Source organism: Melitaea cinxia, chromosome Z (genome assembly GCF_905220565.1).
Source record: "Melitaea cinxia chromosome Z, ilMelCinx1.1, whole genome shotgun sequence".
NCBI lineage: Eukaryota > Metazoa > Arthropoda > Insecta > Lepidoptera > Nymphalidae > Melitaea > Melitaea cinxia.
In genome coordinates, this window is record NC_059424.1 from 11,667,177 (window position 1) to 11,690,444 (window position 23,268).

The window sequence follows — 23,268 nt, forward strand, 5'->3', positions numbered from 1 at the left end:
ACTGCTAAAGTGAGGTATAAAGTGAATAAAAATATATTCTTTTATCTAATATAAATCCACTATTGTTCTAATATTCATTTATAAACACATTGCTGACTAGAAAATAAAATTATATTGTTTCCATGAACCATTAATTGTTTTTAAATGATTATTTAATTTTGACAACATTTTTTACATCTAAAAATCCAAAATATCTCTGCATTCATTGGAATTTATATATAATTTGACCTTGTCACAACATTTTTACATCACAGAAATACTTCAATTGAAATCTTAGCATAATGTATTTAAAGCAACTGCTGCATAATGATTCTCAAATAATACATAAGAATACTGCGATAAAAGGTTCGAAATAGTTCACATTTTTATAAATGTGTTTTGTATATATACCTATTTGTAATTTGTAGCGATGGCAGTAGGTAGACAAATTTAAAAAATATCAATTACATAAATATTGTATACAAGATATACTGGAATATAAAATAATATAGTTACACAAAATTATTTTAAAAGGGACAATAGATCAGTTGTTTTTTGCAGTAACCGCACTATTGCAGAACATACACATGTATTACCTTACAAGCTTTAATTATATCATGCCGTAGTCACACGTTGTATGACGTTTTTCATAAAAAAAAATTGTAACAAATATTTTGAAATGATGAAAAACTTGTGTATTTTCTGTGCGCATTTGTGAAATGAAGAATAAAATTTTAAAATACTAGAAACATATTATTACAAGTAATATAAAATAATATATGAATCATTGTATTATAATGTATCCCAAGACATCTCAAAGTTCGTATAAAATGTTTATTTACCTTTTATCTCAGTTTATCTAATGTTAATATTTTTTCAAAAACATAATTTGTGACATTGGTAAATCATTTGTTTAACAATCTACAGACCAATAGAGATAATGTATGAAATAATTATCGCCGGGTACACTACACCAATTAAATATTTGAACATATTCAACTTACGATTCATATTTATAGAAGCCAAAGTAACAATGAATATGGATTATTAACAAAAATAAATTGTATTTGTAAATAATTTTAGAAACGTATTATTATAAAAGTATAGCAAGTAAGCAGGGTATTACTGTATTAATTTGATAAAATATTTTTATACACTAATTAAACAAAAAATATTTGAATTAAACACAAATTAGTGTTTGTTTGTTGATATTTAAACACATTCAAAAATTAAACATCTACTCGTTCATTTAGTATCTGAATTTTAAATTCTTCATACTAACATATCAATCATAACTACAGGTAGTTTCGGTCATAGGGTATAAAATATTAAAGACTAATCAATATTGTGAAATTTAAGTATGGCGCGACCTTTAATTTCGGAATTACACAATTTTCTCACTACTTCCTGGGCCTCTTCTGCAGGATATACTGAATGGGGCGGCGGTTTGATCTAAAGGCATAAAATATGGTTTTAGTAATTTTGACATTGTCAATTAAAATAACAAGCCTGCTGTAATTCATTACAATAACCAGTTTATGGAGCATTACAAATTATATCTCGCCTAAAATCAGTTTGCGAGCGTGATATCATAATCTTTTGTTCAAACTCCAAACTATCTCTTGTAAACAAATTACTTATCGTAACTGTGCTACAACCTTAATATTTTATTTGTTGTTAATTATGAACACGAAATTATTTGTTTTAATTTTTTGATAAAATATTATCTAAAGGCAATTTAATATACTTTAGTTAATATAAAATTATTCTAAGTTGTTTTATAATGACACTTCATTTGATAAAGGTCAGCTTTGCTGTACAGAGAAAACAACAAATGGTACTTATACAAAAAGTACAGTGATAATGTTGAAATTGTTTTTATTTTTATATTTCTTTTTGTCTGTTTAATATTTGTAAATGTATAAATCACTTGCCTCTCCTTTCGCAACCAATTGCACCATATCCTTGAGTTGTTCAATGGTTCCGTTTGGAACAATTACAATATTAACATTCATCTCTTCGGCTTTCTTTACAAATTTAGGCATTAACTTTTCGCCAATATCTTCCGTCACGAGCACCATACCACCCTAGAAAACAACTAAAATTGTACTATACTAATCTTACTGCAGAGAAATGGTTTAAAAAGAAGAAGTCTTGAGCTTAATGCAACACACTGTCGAATATACGTCTCCCAAATTTTCAAGGATCATGCAGATTTAACAAAAAATAAAAGCTAAACGAGTCAGGATATAACTCTATGATCTTCGCTTCGCAAATATCTATCATCTGAGTACCAGGTGTTACAAAACGAAATAGAGTCGCCCAGGGTGGTAAAATGACATCATTGTATTAGAAAATACTTGGAGTGATACAACACTAACAAAAGTCTAGACCCAATCCTCTAAATTCTTTAGAGGTGAGGTTTTGTTAAATTCGTACACACCCGAACGGTGACTCAGAAGTAAGAGAATATTGTATTATGCCTTTGTCATTGATTATTACAAGAAATATTAACATAGCCTTATACAAGTATAAGACATGTAGTATGTGTAATAAAATTAGTTTCCTTCATTTAATGACTTCTTAATTGAAGCCTAATTGTACTTCGAATTATGATTGTGTATTCGTATCCTCGCATGTGAATGACTAATTTATACCTACATAGGAGAACAATAAACAAAAACATTTATGAATAGTTTTGAAGATTAATATTAAATGATACATTATCTCTGTTATATGAAAAATATTATCGAGATATTCGAGAAAATTCTATATCAGATAGGTAACGAATATTTAATATTATTTTGTTTGCTAGTGATATACATGGTGAAAGCAAATGATAGGGAAGTTTTGTCTTAGTCCTCGGAAATATTTTGGTTCCATTTCATTTGAAAACATCTAAAATGATCCTAAGAATATAGTAGGTAAATCCTAAAGATAAAAAATTTGTAATAAATTGTTTAAAATTTTTAGAATAGTCGCACTTGGTTTTCTAAAGAACATGGTTAGCCTTTTATAGGAATTATATGTATACTTAAAACCTAAGCATATAACACAATGTATTTTTTAACACGTGATTTTGTTGATGGTACTTATTAAACAAATAAATAAATAAGTTCTCAAGCACAAGAAGTGACTCATATGTATCTTTATTTGTTATTTAATTTCTTACCGGAGCAAGACATTGCAGAGAACGATGCAGCGAGCGTGATGTCGTTCCAAAGTTGAGAACTACATCCACGGGTCCACCACAAGCGTCTATCGTACGCTCGATCAACTGCCGCTCATAGAGATCCTCAGACCACTGCACTACCTTTATTCTAAAAGTATCAAAACATGCACATGAATTAGAATCTCGCAATAAACTTCAAACAGTTATATTTATTTTATCTTTAAAGCGGATACTCACTCTTCGTTTTCCTTGGCTAAACTGATTCCTTCGTCTTTCAACGTTGCAACTGATATGCGGATGCGGTTATGATACGGCAACTGTCGGAAGTAATGCGTCGCGATACGCAAAGCCCAAAGTGCTAGTCCTCCAGTTCCCACTATTAGGACTGTAGCATTATCTTTCTGGTTGGGACCCTCCAAAATAGTTTTTAAGCACTCGCAAGCTGTTTGTACTGTATTTGTTGCAAGTAAAGCACCAGTCGGCAACATTGCAGCAATACTAAGGGGTAGTTGCTCCGGTACTGGTACTAAGCACTTAAAGTCAGGCACCACGATATATTCAGCATATCCATGTGGTACACCTTCGTACGGATACAAAACAATTCTTGATCCAACTGTTATTCCATCTGTACACTCTGCAGCTTTTCCAATGGCATCAACGATACCAGCCACTTCATATCCAGGGAAGAGAGCACCATCCCGCAGGCCAATGTGAGCCGGCGTAGAAGTGTGACTTCCATAGCTATCCATCTCTCTGGGCAAACTTTCAATAGATGAAACAGAAGATGTGCTACACATGGACGTGGAACGAGTGCGAGTGACTCTGTAGCAAGCACCTGCATAAACTACTCGAATTCTTGCACCATACATAGGCACATCTGGGACGGGTACATCAAAACTGAACACACACTCCCTAAGCGTCGGTCCTGGAGACTCAATCGAAACCTGTCTGCAAAGTTTGCTCATAACTGATGTTTTTTATCTAAAAAGGAAATAAATATTAAAATTTAGTTTATATCAAATCTTTAATTTTATTTATTACTAGATAACCCGGTAACCTTCGTATCAACTATATATTTTTGTGAAAAATAAAGACAAAACACTTTCTGAACGCACCCATAAATATTTGACAACCAAGTGACAATTTTTTTGGCAAATGACATCAATGTTTCACAGCTAGGAAAATTTCGTAGGGGAAAATTAAATTGTCGTCTTTAGTATTTTCCGTTAGTTTTTATTTATGTTTTAAACTGTTTAAATGTTCCGTGAATTTCCACGAATATTTCAAGATGAAAGTCAGCCAAATCGGTCCAGCAATTCTCAAGTTTTAGTGAAACTAAAACTTGATTACAATTGATTTTTATATATATAGATTACAATATTGTAATAGTCTTATTGAATATAAAGTTTAACAAGGATGCTTTTACCAAAAAAAAAAAAAAAATGCAATTTCAGCTTCAGATCCTATGAATCACTTAATGCAGGTATGATAATTTTGATGCGCGAGTAATTTTCCTATACATATTTTTTTATTGCTTTTATTTTTTTTTCTTTTAGTTTTATATATTTAAACGTTTGGTTTTATATTATATAAAAAAAAAATTTCATAATAAGAATATACTAGATAAAAATTTCAAGACAAAAAAAAAAAACACCAGTTGGTTCAATCCTTAAAAACCTTTGACTAGCATGTTGGAGAAGTTGGTAGTTTTTGTGGGTTCGATTCCTACCCCAAGTCTGGATGTAATATATACATTTATTTATATGTATGTTTATCAAAAAAAAATGTAGCTATACCAGTTGGCTCTTACCTATATACCTATAAGACAAGCATTAAGTTGCTTACTTTAGGAACAAACAACCATGTGTGTATGTTGTGTATATTTATTATTTACTAGCCGACCCGTGCACACTTCGTTGAGCGTTAATTATTATTATATTAACCAAATAACATACTTTAAAGAACAAATTTTATAGCACTTAAATAAATGATATGTTGCTCCAACACCATCTATCAAAAATCGAGAAAACATCGTCGATAGACTAAAATAAGACTAAATTAATAATGTCGAAAGACTAATAAATTGTTTCCTAATAGCGATAGATGGCGCTAGTTTATTTACCATTTTGATATTATATTTTAATCTTTATCTTATTTACTGAATTTTTTGTTCAATTACAATAAAATACTCTTCAAATAGTGTAGCTTTCCGTTAGTGAAAGAATTTTCATGATCGGATCAGTATTTGCGAAGATTACCCCCTACATACAAACAAAGTTATAAACTTTACCTCTTTATAATATTTATTATTTATTAAAAACTACACTTACTACAGTTTCTCACCATCTTTTTCAAATGAGTTGTAATAATTTAAAAAAAGTAACAGAAAGTAAAATATAGATATTCATAAATACTACAAGAATATGTTTCTTTAAATCCTTTTACTAATTTCATGAACATGTGCAAATACACGAAAATTTCTATCTATACTAATATTATAAAGAGGTAAAGTTTCTAACTTTGTTTGTTTGTAGGGGGTACTCTTCACAAATATTGATTCTATCATGAAATTTTATTCACTAACAGAAAGCTACACTATTCCGGAGTAATATAGGCTACATTTTATTTTTATTGAACAAAAAATTTTGTGATTAAATGTGTTTTCTGGCAAACGAAAAAAAAACAGACTTCAATTATATCAACAAGTAATAAAACGTAGGTAGATGAAAAATAGTCAAGTAAATGCATATTATCAAAGATTAATCCAAAAGTTGTAATCAGGTCTCGATGAAATTTAAATGTGACCACATGATAAAAATCGGCTTTCGATTAAATTAAAAATCATCAAAATCGGTTCACCCAATAAAAAGTTATGCAGATTTTTGAGGGTTTCCCTCGATTTCTCTGAGATCCCATCATCAGATCCTGGTTTCCTTATCAAGGTACCACACTTAGGATATATATATATATTGGTTCATAAGTGACGAAGTTATAGCATACATTAAAAAAATAAATATATACGGTCGAATTGAGTACCCTTCTCCTTTTTTTAAATCGGTTAAAAATAATAGTATATGTAAATCAAGTCAGGGAAATGCAAGCGAGATGAAAACTACTGTATATTTGCATCACCAAAATAATTCAAGCCCAATGAAGTGGGCACGGGCTGACCTGACTGAGCTAAGCTATAAAGTTGGTAGATAATACTTAAATTAATAACCACTATTTCATTTGTATTATATTTTTGGAAGTCAAAAAGTCAATATTTTAATAGCAACAATTTAATGTACCTCAAAGCACAGAAGAAACGTGCATAAAAATTTGATTTCCTTAATGATCTTTTATTTAGATTTTCTAATTTTAAAGATATGATAAGATTTAGTATAGTAGTATATACAAACAATATAATTTTATAAATAACATTATGTCCACTTCATTTTTTCCAATGAATAATTTTATATATGTCCCTTATCAATAAAAAAAAAACTTACTATATCCTAGAATATTTTTCAATGGAACAATGGCAAATTTGTTTTCATTACACACAAATAACAAAACAAAGTAATAAAATTCAATCATTCAAATACAAAAAAAAAATGGCAAAAAATTCAATTATATATATCTTACCTTTAATGTAAGCAACGATTTTATTGAACAAAATTTTTTAAACATAGAAACTTAAGATTGAGGATACAATGTCTATAAATAGCACTAGTAGATGTAGTAGCTTGTTAACAGCCAAGTATGTTTTGAACAACGCACTAAAAGTAAACAAGGACAACGAACGAATAACGACTTACAATAACTGGAACACACATTCGACTAACAAAAGACAAATTATATAAACAGTTATGACCTTTCTAAGTGTGAAGGTCATACAAGATGAAAAAAACAATAAAAACACTGTCGTACTTAGTGAACGATTAGAAATAGTTTAAAATCTAAAAATATCGCAAGCACAAACTATAGTTCTATCTATTATGTTATCAGCCGTTCTGGATTTGCCCAAAAGATGTGGTCGAACAAGAAAATATTGAAATGACATACTCAATAAGTATACCAAAAACTTACTATTTCTCAAGATGAAAAGATGCTTTTCTAAAATGAAGAAAAAGCCAACTTTTCGTGGAGCACTAATTAACGATTTATTTTTATACGATATACGACGTTAATAATACAATTTGACATATTGATATGACATAGAGTAAAAGGTGGTATAAGCTATATAGATTATAATTTATACATAAAACGAACCGAAGAAAGCCCGGGAAAATTAAAAATAAATAGTTTGGCAGTCCTAAGTAACTGAACTTGGTATGTGTGTAAGTGGATTAAGTACTTTGAAATTAAGAAAGTAGTCTGTGTAAACAAGTATGTTTGTGTATATGTAGAAACGCGAATGTTGCAACTAAATAACTGTGACAAATTATAAAAGTATTGGTTCGGTTTCTCTTTATTACTGCTACACATAGAAGTAACCTCATATTAATCCAAAAAATTAATTTAACACTAGATAATTAAAGAAACAGTGTCCACTAATTCTTCAAAAGTTAGTTTTAATAAAATACTCGTAGACTGACATTTGCATAAATATGATAATATTATGCTACCTACGTCATTTTATGGCCTTGTATTGTATGTCTTCCTTATATAATGTAGAACTGATTTGTATAATTTAGAATACATACTTTTCCAGATCTTTCTATGGCTGTTTTTTTGTTATTTAAAATAGAACGACGCAATTTTTTCAAGACGTAGGTGTAGGGGTTTTCGTCCCTAGCTATACTACTTCTTCTTTTGAAGTTGGAGAGAAATAACACTTTTACTGTTTGGATCGGAATGTATTTATTTCAAAAACTTACGACTATATATACAAAAATCTTAATATGACGTAAACATCTTACATTAATATTAAGCAATATTTAAAATTTGGCTGTCCAATGAGTTTGCTTCCTTTTCCACCAATGATCGCACATAGCGAAATCGGATGATTTTGCAAGAACGAGACGGGCAAGCGACATATACGCTTGCACGTTCGCACACTGTAAATATGTAGCACAGAATTCTATTCGAGTTACCGGGTTAGGATTGGATATTGAAAATGTGAAAACCGGCCTCGCTGAACTACAGAAGAAAGTGGTGTGCCTTAAAACCACGGGAGTTGCGATGTCTAGTGGAACTACTGGGGTGGCGCAAGGAGCAAGAGTGAAAGTTCCTTCATACAACGGCACTACTTCGTAGAACGCTTATCGTCAACAATTCCAGACTGTTGCTACTGCCAACAGATGGACGGAAGAACAATGCCTGACCGCTGTCACTGTTGCGCTCAGAGGGCAAGCTTTGTCGGTCCTGGAAGCACTGCCACATACAGGAAATGGGTTCCAAGACTTGATGGAGGCACTTGAATCCAGATACAGGGAGCGACACCTGGAGCACGTGTTCCATGCCCAACTGCGTGACAGAGTCTAACTCTCAGGAGAAGGACTACAACAATGGGCGTTGGAAGTTGAAAAACTTGTCAGGAAGGCACACCCATTGAGAAGCATTTGGCGAAATTGATAGACGACAAACAAAAGGATTGGGACAAGTATATACGACTTTTCCTTCTGTCGTACCGAATCGCCGATCATGAGAGCATAAAAGGTACCCCGGCGTATGTCAATTACAGTAGAGTACTACGAATACCAGTAGACCTATTGACAGGAGAGTCACCGGAGGGACCAAAGACCGTACAAGACTATGTCAAGGATTTAAGGAAAAAAATGCGCTATATACACGCCTTGGTTCGGGAAAATGGGTTACAGTCAAGCGAGAACATGAAAACCAGATACGACCGGAAATCGAACACGATCGGCTTCAAGGAAGGGTCACTGGTGTGGCTGCATAACCCAACCCGCCGGAAAGGGAAATCTTCAAAGTTGAAGACCAAGTGGGACGGTCCATACAAAATGGTTACCGGAATGAATGATGTGACTTATAGGATTCAAAAACAACCAAGAAGAGCATGCAAAGTGGTACACATAGACCGTCTGGCGCGTTACCATGGCAGTAACAACGATGCTTGGAACGAGCACCTCTAAGAGGGAAGTAGTGTTTCGATCACACAAAGCACAAAGAAACTAGCGCCATTAAGCGCCAACCATTAAAAACCAGTCAAAGACAAAGACCACATGAAACCCTCTACTCAATACTAGATGGCGTTAGAGGAACTATATAGAAGTATAGTCTCGAAAATCGGGCTCTCGGCCGATATAAATAGCCGCAGGGAGGCGAGCGAGTTCAGTTCATTTTGAGCTACCTTCAGAGTGAAAACTAGTGATCTAGAGTGATACCAGTGAAACCCACGACATTGGCTACGACCTAGGACATCGTTAGTGCTTAGTGTTTGAATCCAGTACTTTGTGTTGGACCTAGTGCTAGTGAATAAAGTCTCCAAAAGACTCAGCGGGTCTTTCTCTCCAAATCTTTCGAACCCTAATACGTAACACTATGCTTATTAAAAAAAATTATTACAGACAATTCCACTGCGATAAAAACTACTCTCTATAAAAGGTTAAATTCACACGACAAATTGTGTCTCCGCGGTTTACTCCGGATTTGGATATAACCCCAGATGACTAACTCGTTTAGAAACCATATTGAACCGAAAATAGAGCTTAAAATAGTTTACTGCCGTATATATATTTAATACATTTAGTACGAAATAAGACAGCGATTGGAAGAAACATTCATTCACTCTTCATAGAAATTTAGTAAGATTCAACCGCTCAAAGTTTCCCCGTACCCGCCAATTTCTCTTCCATTCGTTTGCTGTTAGAGGTATATAGATACTATTGGGAAACAGAATAAGTAGAATCAACTACAGTTGTATCATAATAATATATTTTTTCAGCATGTTTTTGCACCAAGGCCACTTTTTCTCCCTCCCTCCTAAACAAGCGCGATTTTGTAATTGATATATCCATGTACATGTATCCATGTACATCACTTTTTATAGAGTAAATTAAGGCGTAGTTCATACTCTTCAAAATAATATAAGCCTTTTTATTCTAAGTTTGTGGATCTTGTGAGCTATGAACAAAAAACTAGGTCTCGAGTAGCGCGCGTTTATCGAATCATATTACGCGGGAGACGTGAGGACGGCGCCGTGCGAGCGGTGCGGAAGACTGAGTACTGGGGTTGAATTCAATTCCGCCGGGAAGTCCAGTCTACCAGAGTTTAAAGCAATATTTATAGTCTCTTGATGGTTATACTTCTAATACTGTTTTGGTTGTTAATTACAATTTCGAAGTGTATTACTTATTTTGAAACTAATAATTACGTACCGTTGGGAATCCAGAAACACATACAACACAGATGCACAAACGCCTAGACCACGATAAACATTTACCTATATGGCTAATACTGTCGTGAGTGGCAATTGAATCGGCAACCGCCAACGCAACAGATATACTATACAGTTACTGATACTTACCATTATAAAATACTAGTAAATAGCGTTAATTTTTTACGACACCTATTGTACCATTAAAATTTTAATAATAAGAGGCCAGTTTTGACATTTGAGAAATGCCCTAGAACGTAACTTAGTACGAAACTGTTCGAAACAATAGAAGAATAAAATTATTAATAACATAGTGTTTTTAAAAAATACGTAAAAAATTTCGATGCTTTAAATAATATGATAGAATATATTTGAAGTATTATTATCGAATTTACTTTATAGTAGCATGCAATTTCTAATTATTACGAAACGTCTCAAAAACAGTTACGTACCAAGTTTTTTTTTTTAAATACTATTGCTATAACTAATTACTGAATTTCACTAGCTTCATTCAATTTTAATCGTAATTAAATATTTACTGAAAAAAAAAGAGCTTGACGCTCAAAGTCGCAAATAATATTTTGATTTTGTTAATAAACCGCGATAAAATCCGAAAAACTTGTTTCATTATAATGATTAAAATTCGTGTAAATATCAGAAAACAATATAAAAATATAAAAAAGACAAATTGACCTTTTGTACCATTGCATTATTTCAAATTACCTACAATATTAAAGTTTAAGTCAAATTTTTGATAAAAATTTTAATCAAATACAGTTCACATTACATAATCAAATCGATCAAATGCTCATACAAACTTGAATCGATTTATCGTGAGTATCGAATACCAAGTCGTATGGTTACCTTACTATTCACGTCTCGATGACAAATGTCAAAACGAGCCTCTTATTTTGTGATGACTATAGCAGCGTTGCAAAAGCTACCGATTTATCGGTAGATCTACCGATTTTGGCCCTTGTCTACCGATATACCGATTTAGCAGTGCTATCTACCGAATTTTTGAATTTTCAACTAATGTAAAATAATTTTCTAAAAAAAAAAGGTAAAATAATATTCTTAATACTGTAACACTAAAAGAAAGCGGTAACACAAAATCAATGTACGAGGACTTCCCGAAATTCTTCCCACCACGTCGAATATGACCGTTCAAATCCGCGGTGTGTTAAAACAAATTGTACTAACACGTCATATAATAGAGTTTATTATTGTCTGGTGAGTATACAAGGGAAAATCCCTGAAAATAACTTTCTTCGGGTTTGTTTCTTGAATTAGGTATAGGACTAGTGATAGATTATTTTTGGATTATATCGATGGATTAGGATTAGTATTCGGATTCATTATTGACATGGGAAGATTCAATTCACATTTAACAAATTGCATTTTAACATTTGCAATTTAACATTTGTAGTTGCGAAATTTTGTGAAGTGTTAAGCGAATTCATCGCTAATTCATACTTCTTTTGCGGCAACGTGCTATTCTATCGGACCCACGGGAAGTCGGGAATACTAATAATCTGTTTCATTATTAGCAATTTAGCAGTTGCTGCGAAGAATAAAATTATGCAATCTTTGGTTTGTTTGTATTTATGATGCTTGTATGGACTACTTCTATAATTAATGTTTCTTAGTGATAAAACGTATTGCTTTTGAGTACTTTCTTTTTCTGTAATGTAAAATAATTATAATTATAAATGGAACAAAAATTTGCACGCCGTTTAAGCTAGATTATATGAGACATTGTAACTAATAACACCTTATGAATTAACTATATTCATGCAAATAAAGAATTTGATTTAATTTAACGGAACAAATTTAAATAAATGAACGCATTATTGACTTAAAATACTTTTGTTTTACTCCGAGTAAAAATCTACCGATTTCTACCGATTTTTCGGAGCCAAATATACCGATTTTTTATTTTACACTTTTGCAACACTGGACTATAGGATAATTGGAGGATAATTGGTAACGAAAAAGTTTTAATATAAACCGATAGAATATATAAGCGATAACGTTACCTCTGGCGTTACTAAAAAACGATATTTTTAACGATAACTCGTCGACAAAAATTGCTCCGAGCAAAAATTGTTCATCTCGCAAAAAAAAAAAAAAAAAATTACACACTACGATGAAATTTGCCACACACTCATATATAATCTTTTGTTTAATGTTCAAACTTATTATTTAAATTAATTATGGTTCTGACCTGAAACCTGAGTCCATCCGTAAAGCTCCTTCATGTGACTCATTTAAGAGGCAAGTTAAGGGGTTCTTCTTAGCCAAAATTTAACCAAATTTAGTAAACTCAATAAACACTGTAATTGTGTTTTGATTATTATTGTCGTCGGCTTATTAAGTATTATGTATGTATGTATGTATGTATGTATGTATGTATGTATGTATGTATGTATGTATATATGTATGTATGTATGTATGTATGTATGTATGTATGTATGTATGTATTTATGATGTATGTGTGTGTGTATGTATGTAGGTTGTATCTGTTTATGTACCTATGGTTATATTTTTATGGTATATATATGAATTTATTTGCTCATTTATATACTCAGCCTCTAACGTTACTTTATATTTCCTCCCTTTTTTTTCTTCTTTATCTGAATTTTACTAATACCCGATTTTGCACACCTACAAACCTTTGCTCTTGTACGTCCTAAGGTAGGCTGGTACAGAATGCTTTTGGCACTAAGCCTGCCTTTTGTACAATTCTTTAATATATTGTGCAATAAAGTATTAATAGATAAATAAATGGTTGAATTTCGGCTACTGGGTGACGAATAATAATAAAAAAATTATAGAATTCTTGAGTACGTTTGAACGACATTCGATCGTAATGAAAAAGTTTTAAGAATTGTAAAGTTATGGAAAATCGAATAAAAAATTTAATGAACTGCGAACGTATCGTTCATTTTGACCCCCCTCCCCCCATTGTCATATATCATCATGCTTAGCAAAGATCCCTTCTCTTTTATTTGTAAGCCTCTTTGACGGGAAAATCCTAATGAAAAAAAAATGTACAATTAATTATACATGTAAATTTTCATTAGTTATAATAATACTTGAATTCTGTTGGTTATAGAAAAACTTATTAATAGAAATTTCAATAAAATAAATAATACTAAACAACGAACAATAGCTTATTTCATATTCTATCATTGTTTTCTAAAATATAACACAAATATGCACACTAAAGGAGCAAGGCGCATTTAATAATAATTTAATAATTGTGTTTGCAGGCAAACGAAAAAAAAACCGATTTCAATTATATCGACAAGTAATACAAGTAGCAGTCCTGGGTTTATAAAGCAGCCTAGGGGCGGCTGCGTCCTAGGGACGGCAGATTTCAGAGGACGGTCACTTGATTTTAGAGTATAAAAGTCCTCCAAACACCTCCACTGGTTTTCTAATGGTTTTTTATACTTTCAATAAATTCCTATAGAAAGAAACTTATTCCTATCGAAACCTATATTATCGCTTTACTACAAATGGAAAATAAGAATTTTAGAAGAAATATAGTGGCCTACACTCATAAAAAATATAAATCCAGCACTGCAACGTAGGTAGATGAAAGGTAGTCAAGTAAATACGTATTAACAAAGATTACTCCAAAAGTTGTAATCAGATCTCGATGAAATTTAAATGTGACCACATGATAAACATCGGTTTTCTATTAAATTAAAAATCATTAATATCTGTACACCCAGTAAAAAGTTATGCAGATTTTCGAGAGTTTCCCTCGATGTCCCTGGGATTCCATCATCAGATCCTGGTTTCCTTATTATGGTACTATACCGGGGATATCTCCTTTCCAACAAAAAAGGAACTATTAAAATCGGTTCATAAACGACGAAGTTATCCCCGAACATACATTAAAAAAAAATTATACGGTCGAATTGAGTAACCTCCTTCTTTTTTGAAGTCGGTTAAAAACCAATAAAAACGGTCCTAAATTACAAATTTAATCTATCTCTCATACATTCTGCAAGCATAATAATTTCGTTACCTTTATACGTAACGATAGCAATTAACGGTAATTATGTATAATGTAACGTTAAATAAGGTAATACATTTAAAAATATACCGGTATAATGGCTCCAAAATAACGTTATTTAAGGTATTGTTATTTGTCGTTATGTCTGCCGAGACAAATAATTATTAACGCTATTCTAATCCTTGTTGTAAAGTACTTACAGATAGTATATTAATATATGCTTAAAATAAATAGTTCACGGCAACACTGGATGGCGTGGGTTCTTTGGATCTTTGGTAGTCATTGTTAGCGATTTTATTTAGCGTGGGTTGAGTGGTTGGTGGGGTTCGTTTTGAATAATCAAGAAATTGGTGAGTTTAATGTACGTATTAGAACCTAATAATTAGTTACTTGTGATATAATTTACAACTGCAACTGTACATTACAGTTAAACAAACAAAACGTGTGTCCGGGAATATCACAGTACAGAATTATTATTTTTTTTTTGTGTTGTATATCTTCCAGAGCTAGAATATCATTAAACTAGCGTCAGTGCGAATGTGTTTTTTATAAAGTGAATAATTTTTTAAAGATATTCAATCCCTGTAGTGTTTAGAAAAGTGAAAAAGCTGCGGAATTTGTTTAATATGAACAAGCTTGTTATGCTTGCTTTGCTTAATGTCATAAAGCAATATTTTGCTACTGAAAACTGATTCAGAAAAAAAGGATGGTTAGTCAAAAGATGAATGTTTGCAGTTTAATACTTGAAATTGTTTCTATAAATGGAATTAAAATTGTCTTCAGGTAGAATTTTCGAAATTTGATATCATTATTTACTATGAAATATGAGTATTATAAATATGCTGATTAATACAAACTACAAACATTTGTTTTTATTTATAAAATATGTATAAATCAAACTTATGATATATTTTTTGTAATAAGAACTGTGTAATATATTTTTGAGGCTTAAGCGAAATTATTTTTAAATTTATATAGCGTAATTTTTTAAATAAACAAGTGATATAACTTACTATCTCAGTAATTTATTATTGCAACCTTTTTATATTAATGCTTATTAAACATAATCATTACTGAGTTCTTCATCGAAATTTCCTCGTAATAGAGAAAAGGTAAAAAAACCAAATTGAAGCTTATTTGTTCCCATAAAACAAAATATGTAGATTTAATCAGAAAGTGAAATAAATGCTTTGCAAAAAAATTGCTGTGACTAATGTAGCGTATTGGTCAAATAGAATGACATAATACTGTATATGTGTGTGTGGATCTTAAGACAAAAAAGTTAAAATCTGAAGGTTCATAAAATCAAATATTAATAAAATCTGTTAACAGATACAATGGTTAAATGAAACCTTTTAATAGTTTTACTCAAATAATAAAGTGTTAATGCGAATTATACAATATTTGTACTTTTACTTATAATAAATGAAAATTTTTAAATATGTGCCAATCTTTTAATATAAATATTTTATTTATATTTTAATTTAGTGACTAATTCTAATAGATGTATATTGTGCAGGTAATAATATGATGATTATGCATTTTACAATAATTCTCTACCAGAAAGTCAGCAATTTCAATTTTTTAATGTTAAATTTACAAAGACTTGTTATGTATCATTGTAACTTTTGTTTTAAATTAATTTTAATTATATATATTTAAACTTTTCAGAACATTACAAGTGAAATATTCAGGGCACTGTGGATGCCACAAAGGTAATTTCCAGTTTTATAATATACCACAAATTTAATTTAAAATATGGTTTTGTCTATGAGTGTATCATCAACAACAAAAACACAAATATTGTTAAAGGTTTGATTTCAAATAAATTAATACAGTACACTACTTCTGATATTTTAAACTTAATTTTTAATTTCAGGCCACAATGTCACAACAATATAGTTTGAGGTGGAACAACCACCAACCCAATTTTATTTCTATGTTTGGTACGCTGCTTGCTACCAAGAATTTGGTAGATGTTACCCTTGCCGCTGAAGGTCAGCATTTAGTAGCTCACAAGGTTGTGCTGTCAGCATGCAGCACATACTTCCATGTAAGTTTTGTTATTTTCTTTAATTTTGTATAGTAATTATCAAAAGTATTGATCTTATAGCAAAACATGAGCATGAAAATTAATTAGAAATAAAACAATGGTTTAAATATTAAATTATCATTACAGTTAAATAATTATGTTCCATTTTAACATTACAATTTTAATTATTATTTTTGAGTACAATAAAAATTTCTTAAAATTATTTACTTTAGGTTAGGTTAGTGTCTCTTTCAGTAAAGATTTAATATTCATATTTTTTTTTTTTTATTAAAATGCTTAATTTTATGTAAATGTGAATTTATGAATATTGTACATTATTAAAAAATTATCTATTTAATATAAAATAATCTTTTTAGTCTTTATTTGTGGACAACCCATCACATCACCCAATAGTTATATTGAAGGATGTAACATTCAACAACTTATGCACAATGGTTGACTTCATGTACTATGGAGAAGTTAATGTCACAGAGGAGCAGTTACCACAGGTAAAAATTAATCAGTGCCATGAAAAAACAAAAAGAACAAAGCTTAAATGGTTACTTCTTTAACAATGTGTTTTCTCTTTTAAAGGTTTTAGAGACAGCTAAAATTTTAAAAATCAAAGGATTGACTGAAATGCCTGACTCAACCTCACTGACAAGGTCTCAAGGGGCTTCAACAGACTTCCCAAACACTGAAAGTTCTAATGAGACTAATAGGCCTTCAGTTTCACCGTCCTCACCCAATATTAAACGAAAAAGGTACATTAATAACGCAACAAGCATTAACAACTAATAAATAACATTGAATAGTAGAAATAAAGTTTAATAACCTAAGGGTTATTTTTACAGGCGTCGAGGTAGTTCAACTGGATCAGGTGTAAATTTAGTGACGGATGACAACAGAAGTAATGATTGTGGTCAAAACATGGAATTAATGCGTGAGGCAGTTACACTAAGCAGTGTACCACAACAAAAACGCAGAGAAATTGATGAACGGATGGAAAACCAGGTGAGCTTATCGGTTTGTTTTGAAATTTATTAGTATAATAGTTATATTCTAGAAATATATTACTAGAATTACAGTTTAGATTGTGTATGTTTTATATATTTATATCAGAATATTTTACAGTGACAACAAATTCCTTTTTCAGACTGGTGAACCATCAAACTTAAATATAGATCAGCTTGCCATTGATGCAAATACTGTTGGAATGTCACAAGGTAAGTCCATAACAATTGTGTTTGCTAGCAAATGAAAAAAACCAACTTCAGTTACATCGACAAGTAATACAACTTAAGTAGACGAAAAGAAAAAAATTAACAAACGCACTAGCCGTCACTACGATTTTCGAGGGTTCTCCTCGATTTCTCAAGGATTCCATTATCAGATCCTGGTTTCCTTATCATGGTACCACCCTTGGGATATCTCCTTTCCAACAAATAAAGAATCAGCAAAATCGGTTCATTAACAATGAAGTTATCCCCAAACATACATAAAAAATATATATACGGTCGAATAGAGTAAACTCCGTTTTTGAAGTCGGTTAAAAAGTACAAAATTTATTAAAACATTATGTATCAAAGGTACTTAAATGTCTTTAGTGAATTTTCTCATTAATAAATTAATGGGCGTATTATTTATAACATATAAAATTAATGTAACTTTGAAAAACAAAAGAAGTCCTTAGATTGTGGGGGGATGGGGGTGGATTTAAATAATAATTATATATCTAAGGTTTTAACTAACAAAAACTAATCTAACTATACCATGACTAACATGGTCCAAGCTAAAATTAAATATATATGTATTAAAACAAATTTTTGTGCATCAATTAAAATTGTTAAGTACTAAAATCAATACGAAAACAAATTACGAAACTAAAAATTCGATTTCCGAATATCCTGTCAGCTTCACATGGGCTATTATTTTATAGACTAAATAACATTGAAATACTGGCATCCATTAATTACGTGAGCAATTTTTCGATCAGTTTAGACCTCTTCCCCCTTAGGTGAGATATAGCGAGATTTGTCTGATTATTTAAACGGGCAAAATTAACACTCAAAATAATATATTTTTTTAATATCTATAGTATTTTATATTTTTTGAAGTTGATTTGAGATTTTTGATTATATATATTTTTGAGATATAAAAAATACTAGAAATACCTGTCTGAATAATTCGGACTAAATAAGTATAGTAATTATCATTTTACAAAATTACAAATTTATTTTAAACAAAAGCAATAACAATTTTTTTAGTTATTGAATGTCATATTCAAAAATATTAATTATCTGTACTCTCGATATTCGTATTTTAATAGTTTTTATGTGTTTAAAATGATAAATTGATATTTGTTTTTTAGTGAAATATATAGTAAATGGAGTTTTATAAATGTCCGTAAGCTAATGTGTTGTGAAAGTGAGTATAAATGCGGAAAAAACGTGAATTACGATTGACAGGGGTTTGTTTACTAAATAAGACTGTCCCAAAAAATTTACTGTAGGAAGAAGTTTTTTCAAGAGTTGGCATCACTGTAAATCGTCTTTGTGCATCTTGACAGCCAGCGTTCTTTTTACATGAAGCGAATTATATGTTATATATATTTTTTTCGATTCTTTAGGTAAAACTATTTAGTAACTTAAAACTTTTGTTCGCGATAGTATTTTGAACTGTCCAACCAATTGAACTGAGGTAGGGCACAGCAGGAATTTCCTACTCAAAATATGGAGCAGCCCGACTGGGGTAGTACCTCGACCTTACAGAAGATCAGAGCTAAATAATACTGTTTTCAAGCAGTATTGTGTTCCTGTTGGTGAGTAAGGTGACCAGAGCTCCTGGGGCGGGGGGGGGGGGAATTGCGGATTTGGTCGGCAACGCGCTTGCTATGCTTCTGGTGCTGCTGGCGTCTATAAGCTACGGTAATCTCTTACCATCAGGTGAGCCGTACGCTTGTTTGCCGACCTAGTGATATAAAAAAAAAACACCGGCAAGCATGCGGCGCGGGATACACACACCCCGACCCCTACCTCATACCACCAAATAGACCGAGAAATCGCCTTTGCGCAGGTTGAAGGCCAGCGTTCTTTTTACATGACGCGAACTATACAGTACAATGTTTAACCATCGTTAAACATTGATGAGAAACAAACATTCTTAGAAAAAATGAAATATCACAATTAATTGTAAAAAAGTTTGCTTTTATTTGTATATAAATTAATTATTATATGGAAAATTTATCCTATCCTAGATTCTCAAACATATTTATACCCACTTATTATATATGATTTTTATCTTTGTACCAACTAGACCAGTGCAGACAGCTTTTGAAACCAAAATAAATTATAGTAAGATGAAACCCATTGGAAACGGAAGAGAATACAACGAACATAAAAGGAAAAATTAATTTCGGGCGATTTGAGGTCGGGAAGTGGTATGGGTTTAAGGGTAAAAAACGATTTATCTCGATTTCCGGCTAAACTACAAGTCCTACGAAAAACTCAATCGCAAACTTGTATTAAAAAGATCTACAACTTTTGTATTTACACTTTTTTCACAAAACCTCAAAATTCATGTGAAAAATTCAAAAAACCAAGTTTTTGGTTTTTTATTTTTATCTTTAACAAAATTCGTTTTTTACCAAATTTGGTGAAAACTTACCTTTTTATGTTCCAAACACACTGTAATTTTTTTTGATTAAAAATATTTATTTTTTCTCCATATTTTGACCTTAATATCGAAAAAGCACCCTCATTTTCAATTGAAAATTCTCACGTCAAAATATCAGCTTTTTTTAAAGAGTCTGTGGGCTTTTAGTTCGTTGAAATCTCTACTTTCTGATGGTGTAAAAAATATATACATTACTATGGTAAATGTTCTTAGAAAATGCAAAGAAATGCTTAGAAAATGAAACATATTTTTTTTTTATATTTTTCCATTTTCAAATGCTAAAAGAACTGGTCTAAACATATTTTTTTGTTCTTTTAAACACACTTTGTCCTAACAAAAAGAACATTAAAAAAGAAATATCTAAATTTCGTGTAGTCCTTCGGAAGATATGTGCCTACATACATTAGGGTGATTGATTTTTATTTATATAGATAAAGTGAATAATGGTGATACAACAATCATCAAAATCTCATTTGCCATTTTAGATTAAGCAAATATTGTAGGGAAAACTGTATAACTATAAATGTAAGTAAATGTACTCACATTACTTTTTCACGCAATAGAATCGACTATTGTGGTACCTACAAATTTGAAGCTGCTACAATTAAGAAGGTTTCTTCTGTTGTTGACCTGGGCGTCACGTTGGATCAAAAAATGACTTTCTCTGCACACATAGATCGCATACGAGATAAAAGCTACAAAGCTCTGGGATTTGTGATGCGGGTCTCGAGAGAATTCAATGACATAAATACAATAAAATTGCCTTATTTTTGCTATTTTCGAAGTCTCCTAATATTGTTCTTCCGTATGAAATTTCCAGTACGTAACATATGTTCAGGTTTTGGAAAAAAAATCAACGTAATGTAATAATGTTCAATATTTCAATTTTCGCACTGGACATAGGGATCCGAAATATGATACCTCGTGTGCTCATTATAAAATTATCACCTTGGAAGATCGCCGTAACGTAGCAGATGTGATGTTATTACATGACATTTGTTCTGATTCTATTAATTACATTCAGTTAACATCAGATAACAGTTTTATACTCCTAGCAGACGTACCAGGCACACTAATCTCTTTCATGTTCCCCTTTGTGGCTCAACTATAGCAGGAATTCAATAACATGTCGACTGACACAGCAGTATAACAAGCTATTTTCGGAGATTGACCTTTTTTCCACATCTAGAAGTTCTTTTAAAAGGGCTGTAATAGAGAAACTTACTACTTACGTATGAATAATCAACACCCACTTACATACAAATATACAGGCATACACACCCAGAAAATTACACATACACACATTATTGACCATGGATATTTTACATATTATATATTTCTCATTTTATTGTAACTTTGTTTTACTACCTCAACTTAACTTTGTCTACCTTAATAGTGTAATTTAAATAATGTAAAATCTGAAATTGGCTTTTGTTTGGATGTTCTGTGTTGGTTTAAGAAACAAAATGTAGCTGTGGATTTTTGTACAAATAAATAAATAAATAAAGCAACATGACATCGCTTTATTCAATAATGTTTCGTGTTAACCAATATTCTTCTATCATTGTATTTTTACTTGTTTTTATTAACACATGAAAAGTACAATGGATCAAATATAAAAAGGAGAACTAGTAAATAAATATGAGGTGCTATTCTTAAAAAAAAAAAAAAAATTGTTTTTGTGCACATCAACATAAAAAAGGCTCCTTAGTAACTGCAATTTATTCAAATATAACTAACAATGAAAATAATCAACATGTAAACTATTTTTTTATTATTTTATACATCTCATGAACACTCATAGGATAAAACAGCATGTTCCAAGTTTTCTCTTATGAACTGTTGAATAAAAAAGCTACGAAATAATATAGTTTTTAAAACTAAAAAGTATATGTGTGATTGTTGACAATCCCTCGACTTCGAAATTCAGTAAATAAATATTAAATTAAAAGCTTAAGATCCTTATTTTAAGTGCCCCATTTTTCATCATTTCTTAAAATTAAAATAAAATGAAAAGTAATTGACATTTTATTACGCTTGTTTTATAAAAATAGGCATAAATTTTGTCTTTCAGGGAAGGGAGATCAATGACATATGTAGTTTTAATATATTTTGTTTATTTTTTTCTTTAAATTGTATTACAAAATCATTTATCTCTCTTCCCAGGACAATGGAGTATGTTGGAGCATACATACCCTCGGTATCCGAACGCTTGTCTGGGCGGCGGCGGGTTCCAACCTGACCAGGGGATGTATCTAAATAATGTGATAAATCAACACGGAGATCCCGACATGACTCATTACGGCCAGACGCTCGGCGTGCCGGGTCCTGCACCGGGTCCCAGCTGCGTCGCAGAAACTCAAGCTAACCAGATGCAACAGATGAACCCAACGCCTCAAAGGAGACGTCGTCAAACGAACCCTCAAGATGCAGAAAACTTTCAAAAAGCGCTGGAAGCCGTACGAGTCGGCGGTATCGGATTTTGCAAAGCGGCACGATTATTTGGTGTAAACAACCGAACGTTATGGCTAGAGTACAAGAAGAAGGGTTACCCAAACAATCGACCGAGTATAAAGAGCAGAATAAAGCGCGAGCACGTCACGCCACCCCCGGAGCACAAGGAGGAGCCACAGCAACAGGATCAACAGATGGCCCTGATATGTCCTCCGCACTCCGTCCCCGTGGGTTTTATAGACCCACGACCTGTGGACTTCCCCCTGCAAGTGAACAACGCCCCTCTTAACATCATCAACGGCGTAAACTTCCCAATGCAATAGAACGCGGCGTGCGGAGCGCAAAGCACCGAGTCGTACTCCTTGTGACCCGAGTGGCACGGCGGCGAGTGCGCGCCCGCCTTCGCGTCACTCGCGGCTCGTGCGCCCTCGCCGCCCTTGCGCCCGCAGACGCGCTACGATATCTATATGCAGATGCCCTTGTAAATATTGTTACACATCCATGTTCATTATCGTCCAGTATTATTTGGTATCCAGTTGAAAATATAATATAAATGAATAATTAAATATTAAACTTATTAATATGAGCGAATGACGCTGGTC

General features: G+C 31.7%; 2 protein-coding genes across 2 annotated transcripts; one reads left to right on the top strand and one right to left on the bottom strand.

Moving 5' to 3' along the window:
* Positions 1-265: 265 nt before the first annotated feature.
* On the bottom strand, positions 266-7,356 carry LOC123668633 (quinone oxidoreductase). Its single transcript, XM_045602349.1, has 5 exons — positions 7,223-7,356; positions 3,389-4,132; positions 3,152-3,299; positions 1,914-2,066; positions 266-1,431 (listed from the first exon to the last, which is right to left on the bottom strand). Exons 2-5 carry the CDS (start codon positions 4,114-4,116, stop codon positions 1,315-1,317), a joined length of 1,146 nt encoding a protein of 381 aa, XP_045458305.1. The 5' UTR covers positions 4,117-4,132; positions 7,223-7,356; the 3' UTR covers positions 266-1,314.
* Positions 7,357-14,772: 7,416 nt separating this feature from the next.
* Positions 14,773-23,232, top strand: LOC123668738 (protein bric-a-brac 2-like). Its single transcript, XM_045602433.1, has 8 exons — positions 14,773-14,866; positions 16,177-16,220; positions 16,385-16,558; positions 16,915-17,046; positions 17,132-17,301; positions 17,392-17,551; positions 17,694-17,763; positions 22,379-23,232. Exons 3-8 carry the CDS (start codon positions 16,391-16,393, stop codon positions 22,987-22,989), a joined length of 1,311 nt encoding a protein of 436 aa, XP_045458389.1. The 5' UTR covers positions 14,773-14,866; positions 16,177-16,220; positions 16,385-16,390; the 3' UTR covers positions 22,990-23,232.
* The last annotated feature ends 36 nt before the right edge of the window (positions 23,233-23,268 follow it).

Coding starts and splice junctions, on each gene's coding strand:
- LOC123668633 (XM_045602349.1), bottom strand. CDS start 4,116: ATGAGCAAACTTTGCAGACAGGTTTCGATTGAGTCTCCAGGACCGACG. Junction 3,300..3,388: donor TTAGCCAAGGAAAACGAAGA/GTGAGTATCCGC, acceptor TGATACTTTTAG/AATAAAGGTAGTGCAGTGGT. Junction 1,432..1,913: donor AATTGGTTGCGAAAGGAGAG/GCAAGTGATTTA, acceptor TTATGCCTTTAG/ATCAAACCGCCGCCCCATTC.
- LOC123668738 (XM_045602433.1), top strand. CDS start 16,391: ATGTCACAACAATATAGTTTGAGGTGGAACAACCACCAACCCAATTTT. Junction 17,552..17,693: donor ATGAACGGATGGAAAACCAG/GTGAGCTTATCG, acceptor TTCCTTTTTCAG/ACTGGTGAACCATCAAACTT. Junction 17,764..22,378: donor TACTGTTGGAATGTCACAAG/GTAAGTCCATAA, acceptor CTCTCTTCCCAG/GACAATGGAGTATGTTGGAG.